We start from the raw sequence: 6,665 nt of genomic DNA on the forward strand, positions 1-6,665 counted from the left end.
ACAAAAAAATACTGCATAAAATCAGGTAAAAGAGCACAGAGAATTTATTTATTTATTAACCTTTATTTAACCAGGAAGAACCCATTGAGATTAAAAACCTCTTTTTCAAGAATATAATTAAAGATAGACAACAGTGATCAGTGCAACTGACAGCAAGGTATCCAAAGCATATGTGTCTCTGTGCTTCCCGAACCAAAACAAGAAGGATTTGTTTCTTCATTTCTGCTCACTATTCTAAAGACAGGGGTTCCCAACTGTGCTTACCACACTGAATGTTTTCCTACAGTGTAACTGTGGAGCAGTCCAGTATGTCCAACCAGATATGAAAGTGAATACAAGGTAAAGGTTCTTGTTGAAGTTATTGGCTGAATGAGAAAAATGAATACAGTCAACAGGAAGGTCAACTCTGTGAGCTAAATGCTAAAATTTGCATGCTATATTTGCGAAGTTAACTGAACAACAAGCTCACCACTGTAGCTTAGCTTGTTAGCATGCTCACATTTTCTAATTAGCACTAAACGTATATTGAAAGCTTACAGAAATGTTATTGGTTTTGCAAAAATCAGTCAAGTATTCACCAAAAATTGTAAATATTGTTCTAAAAGTTGGAAAGTAAATGGACCAGTTTATCCTCTGTTGTTGTTGAGACATTTTATTAACATCCACTGATGTAAATCACTAATGTAAGCTTTACCCTGTCGACATCATTGAAATCAGAAGCAAATGTGCTGAGATGTGCCAAAATATTTCAGGCTGAGCTGCGAAAAATCGCACTCTTGTTGCTAGAACCATCAGCTCAGTCTACATATTTATACTGATACATATAGCTGATACATATAGACCAAATGTGACAAATGGGACATGATGTGCAGACACAATCTGTACACACTTAATTACCTGTAGAGTTTTTTTCTTCTTCTTCTTTTTGTCAAGTAGTAAATGTTCTAAAGCTGGTAATGATAAACAATCCATAGGTTGGGAACCTCTTCTTTAAGTTAAGTTTAGCTATAGGATAATACAGTTTCTCAGTTGGCACACGAGGTGCCTAAAGTCTGCTGAGTTCACTTATAAGCTGTGTAACAACACAGAGTGTTAAAGAAGTGAGGTTTGTGAGGTTTAAGGTGATGGATTTGTCACCTGCATTTTTGCTACACTTAAAGTGCACCAGTACAGTTCAACGAGTTTCCCCCTTTATGCTTGAACTTTTTGGTCTTGACTTGTTAAATTGAAACTCATGGAAAAAAAAATCACACGCAGTGGTTAAGTGTTGTACCTTCAGGTTCGGGTTCTACTTCTGTAGAGTAAAAGTTTGTTGCTCTTCTGTAATCAAAAGACAATCTGTCCTTTTTGCTGTTCCAGTGATTGTGGAACATGACTGTATATCACTCTGTTATATGCATTGCTGTTAAAAACTATGATAAAATGTATGTGAATGACCTCTGCCTGCAGCATTCAAACACTATTTTTGTAGTAGTATAAGAGAGAGTGACCTGCTCTTTATATGAACATGGGAAAGTATTTTGTACTTTGTTGTTAATTCACTTCACTGAGATGCGCTGTACATTTTGTACATGCAACCTGGCATATTTCTCAATGTGGAACAGTGTAATCCTCTCAAAAACAACTTATATCACAAGCTTAACACAAAACAGTACAACAGTGTGGTCTTGAAACCATAACTTAGAGGTAGGAGAGTAATTCAAAGTGTTTTGCATTTATACTGTAATCCTGTCTATAACCATTTCTGTTAGCAGGAATATAGTAACGTAGTGCTTATTCTGTGAATATTTGTATGTATTTTTACTATGTATGTACAGTACACTTTTGAAGCTAATGTGGTAGGCATGCAACACCTTCACAGACAGAATAATACTATATACTTATACTGTATACACTTATAAATGCACATACTCTTATAAGGTATATAAACAAATAAACATTTTGCTGTAAGCAATACCCAATGGTATGAAAATTATCTTTCAACCCTCATGTTTCCACAGCTTAAGAAATATTCCCAGTTTTGTAAGGAAAAAAAAGATTAAAAGAAGATGAAGAACATAACAACAAACAAACAAAAATATGTTTCCCAGTTACCTCTTGATAATAAATTCATTTTATCTCAGGGGCATTTTGTCTCAAGTGTTTTTGTAGATCTTGTATCAGTTGACATGCTCATCTAATATGATGAAATAAAATACAGTCTGAAAGTTCTTAGCTTTATAAGCAGCTCTCTGTCCTAGGAAGCAACTGTGCTCAGCGGCCTACCGTGCTCCGGCAAAATCCGGAATTAATATGAAAAAAAAAATTTATGATCATAATTAGAATTTTCACAAATGCACAAACTAAACATGACATAAATTGTTTTCTGATTCAATAAATGTTAAAATCCAAGTTGTAATCACATCATAACTTTCATGAAACCTGGGACCAGCTTAATACCTGGTCTACTTCATTTACTAACATCACAAAAGACTTGGTAATAACGCAGGTCTGACTCTAGCAGTGAACTTGATGGCATATGTTTATCTTGTTTATTTGTTTGTTTATTTAGCGACATTCTTAAATGTAGACACATTAAAAAATATTCAAACACAGATTAAAAAGGAGGACGCTATTAAACATGTTTTATAGCAGGCTGATGCTATAAACTGGGGCTAAAATATTACTAACAGATTATATACGTTTATTTTCCTGCTGCTTTATACATTTAGTACATAATTTCCATTTCTTTAATGCCAAAATGTTACTTTAGCCACAGTTGAGACGCCGCTTATTTTATGTTTATTTTAACCATTTTGTACGAAGGCAGTTGTTGTGCATTGTGATGATTATTTATTGCAGTGCTCTCCATTTTTTAATAACTATAGCTTAAAGCAAAACGCAGTCCGTGAACCATCAAACATTTACCCGTAGATCGCAGAACAATAGCCACATGGTTGTAACAGCAGCTGTTCACCTCGTGACTCGCCTCATCTGTTTCACTTCACTTTCACACTCCTGCTGCAAATACTGGCACTTGGAACAGTCGACACAATGTTCGTTTTTCTTGTGCTCTTTGCGGCCTCTGTAACATCAGCTTTTCGCCTGTCTGATCAAGGTAAGTCGCTTTTTTTGTTAGGTAAAGTCCGCTTTACATTCTTATTCATTTAGTGCTTTTTTGCTTTGACATTTGCGCTACACCAGCTTTCGCTTTCATATTTACGGCCATGGCGTCTCTTCTATTGTTTCATGTTCTTTATCGGACACTTTTTAACATTTTTTTAACGTGGATTATTTACAGACGAGTTTCACTTCAAGTCATGGATGGCACAGGTAGGTTATAGCGCCGTGACATAAGCAAAAGATTGCGCTCAGTATGTTGTTATGAGGAAGTTGTCTGGTGAGAAAATCATAGTAACAACGTGGCTCAAGTGGGTACTGCATCAAACTTAAAAATAAATGTCTACACCCTTCCTCCATGTACAGTACAACAAAGGGTACAACTTGAAGGAGTACTACCAAAGACTGCAGATATTCACAGAGAACAAGAAGAGGATTGACAAACACAATGAAGGAAACCACTCGTTCACAAGTAAGACCTCTTTGTGTTTGCATTAACGTTTTGTTTCACGTGGCTCATCCTAAAGTGCTTTCACCTGCATTTCCTCTCTTCCTGCAGTGGCACTGAACCAGTTTTCAGACATGACATTCAGTGAATTTCGAAAATCCTTCCTCATGTCTGAGCCTCAGGTAATGATGCTCATACAAGAAGCATTTTGCAATGATGATTAAGCTGTTGTTGGGGTTTTTTTGACAAGTTGATTTTTGCAGAACTGCTCCGCCACCAAAGGGAACTACTTCAGCAGCAATGGGCCGCTACCAGACTCCATCGACTGGAGAAAGAAAGGGAATTATGTGACCCCAGTGAAGAATCAGGTGAGTCTGAACCTCAGACATCCACATGCATGGTTGCTCAGTCAGACAGTAGATTTAAAAAAAAAAACATTATAGTAATAGTAAAATAAAATGTTTATAATTAAAAAGGAAAGCCTTTAAGGGGATGCAGTTTCCCCACAATGCAGTGAAAAATGTTACTGTTGCATGTCGAGAACAGGTTAACTAAACTTACTTGCTGAGTGGCATTGCAAAAACTGTTTGCCCTTAAATAGTTTATCCAGTGTTCCTCCAAACAAAACATGTCAACAGGTCTGCTGTAAGAAAAAGGCCCAGTGTTAAGTTGAGTTTTTTAGTATTTCTTTCAGTGCATAAAATCTTTCCTAAAATCTTTGTGTGTGTGTGTGTGTGTGTGTGTGTGTGTGTGTGTGTGTGTGTGTGTGTGTGTGTGTGTGTGTGTGTGTGTTTACGGCAAAGGGAGGCTGTGGTAGTTGCTGGACGTTTTCCACCACTGGCTGTTTGGAGTCTGTAACTGCCATCAACAAGGGGAAGCTTTTACCGCTGGTGACTTGTTTTTTATTAGCTGATTACGTATCAAAAATTGCACTTCATGACAAAGCATAATGACTAACTTTACTGCCTATTGCGTTAACTAGTCAGAACAACAGCTGGTAGACTGCGCTCAAGATTTCAACAACCATGGATGCAATGGGCGAGTCAAACATTTCCTACCTTCCCCTTTAAAAGAAAATTACGTGTAATTACGGTACTCACTCGTTTAATAACATATTAATTTGTCTTTCAGTGGTCTTCCCAGTCAAGCATTTGAATACATCATGTACAACAAGGGACTGATGACCGAGCAGGACTATCCATACACGGCTTTTGTAACTATCAACTAAAAAAAAGAAGCATTAAACAAAAGAGACTTTTCAGTTACAAACAGTTGTGTTTTATGGCTTAATTTATTTTAACTGTGTCTTTTTGTCATTTTAGGAGGGTAAGTGTGTGTACAAACCAGAAAGGGCAGCTGCTTTTGTGAATAGTGTGGTGAACATAACAGCAGTGAGTATCCATCAGGGATTTTCATTAAGGAAAAGTCTTTAGTGAAGCGAGTGAATGATGACGTTTTTCTGCCGTCTGTCAGTACAATGAGATGGAGTTGGTGGACGCTGTCGGGACACACAATCCTGTCAGCTTTGCTTTTGAGGTGACCTCTGACTTTATGAGTTACCACCAGGGTGTGTACACCAGGTAAGAAGATGTCATAATTTCAATTTTGTCTTTTTTTCACATTTATTAAAACATACTAAGTGTTTATATGATCACTATATTTGCTATAACCAAATGTAAGCAGATTCCTGCATGTTTGCTCCCATCATCCCTGCAGTGTCCATGAAATGAATGGGGCAGACCTTTACTTGAACCTACTGATCAAGTCTATTATTCTTTTGATGCTCACATAAACACACATGGTCAAAACCTGTTTTTCATTTGGACAGCAAGTTTACCACAACCACTGCTGCTAAAATAAGAACTGAGAAAAGAGGGTTTCGAGTATTTCATTCAGTTTAAAATGTCAGTAAAGCTGTTACTTTCAGACATTTGAGAGGTTTAGTTCCTCTTTCTGAATAAAAGATATAGCGTCAGAATAAACATGTTCTGCTTTCAGCACTGAATGCCACAACACCACCGACAAAGTGAACCATGCAGTTCTGGCTGTCGGCTATGGACAAGAAAATGGTACTCCTCACTGGATAGTAAAGAACTCATGGGGATCGAGTTGGGGCATGAACGGGTAATTTTCTAATCAGTCACATGTAGAAAAATTTCCCTAAATATTATGAACCAAAGAAACAGAGTAACAGTTTTGTCCTCTCACAGGTATTTCCTCATTGAACGTGGGAAGAACATGTGTGGACTTGCTGCCTGCGCATCATTCCCAGTGGTGTGATTATTACATGTTTGCACATTACAAAAGGGCCGACAATGAAGCCAGTTCCTTTTTATATTGTTTGTATAGAGTTTGTTTTAAAATCAGCTGCCTGTGCATCTACAGATGTGTTGTTTTTCCAAAAAGGGAAGAAGTCTTAACCCCCATTCAAGCACTATGACAGAAAGATCCAGGTCACTACACTATGAAATAAATGTAACTGAAATTATCACTTCATTGAAAATCATTCAAACTGTTCTGATAAAATTTGCAAATAAACTCTATTAAATATGTCGAGTTGTTATTCACAATGCACTGCAGTAAAAAGTCACAGAAAACAAAGAGACACAAATGTTACACCCCTCTGTGACAATTTTATTGTAAATATTTAAAAAAAAATCGGAGATTCTATCCATTGGTTTAATTAGACCATTGTGACAGGAATGTTGCAGGGTATGAAGGGCATTATCAGCAGTGTTGGGTAAGTTACTTTAAAATAGTAACTTAGTTACATTACTAGTTACTTCTCTCAAAAGTAACTCCGTTACTTCAAGTTACTCGTTACTTTCAAAGTAACTAGTTACTAGGGAAAGTAACTTCGGTTTTACTCAGAATTCTCTTGTTAATGTGTTTCTTCCATAACTTTGCCAATCTTCTAGCTTGCTTACTTGCCACAAGTGCACTGTGCCACCTACCAATAGAAAGGAAAAGATAATGTGCATATTCCCACGAGAGAAATTCCACGCCTGGACCGTCATTGACTGCTGCCATGATTCTAGCCTACGTCACAGAGTCATGTGCGCCTTTTACATCCAACACAAAAACTGCAGTCGTGGTGCTTTCGATTGTACTCAGAACT

The 6,665-nt window shown here is 37.1% G+C and overlaps 1 protein-coding gene across 1 annotated transcript; it reads left to right on the forward strand.

Moving 5' to 3' along the window:
- Positions 1-2,945: 2,945 nt before the first annotated feature.
- On the forward strand, positions 2,946-6,099 carry ctsh (cathepsin H). Its single transcript, XM_005729955.1, has 12 exons — positions 2,946-3,097; positions 3,281-3,312; positions 3,466-3,571; positions 3,659-3,729; positions 3,811-3,915; positions 4,351-4,437; positions 4,530-4,585; positions 4,679-4,760; positions 4,870-4,938; positions 5,021-5,127; positions 5,546-5,671; positions 5,758-6,099. Exons 1-12 carry the CDS (start codon positions 3,034-3,036, stop codon positions 5,825-5,827), a joined length of 975 nt encoding a protein of 324 aa, XP_005730012.1. The 5' UTR covers positions 2,946-3,033; the 3' UTR covers positions 5,828-6,099.
- The last annotated feature ends 566 nt before the right edge of the window (positions 6,100-6,665 follow it).

Source organism: Pundamilia nyererei, unplaced genomic scaffold (genome assembly GCF_000239375.1).
Source record: "Pundamilia nyererei isolate P.nyererei 1_Seehausen unplaced genomic scaffold, PunNye1.0 scaffold00035, whole genome shotgun sequence".
Lineage (NCBI taxonomy): Eukaryota > Metazoa > Chordata > Actinopteri > Cichliformes > Cichlidae > Pundamilia > Pundamilia nyererei.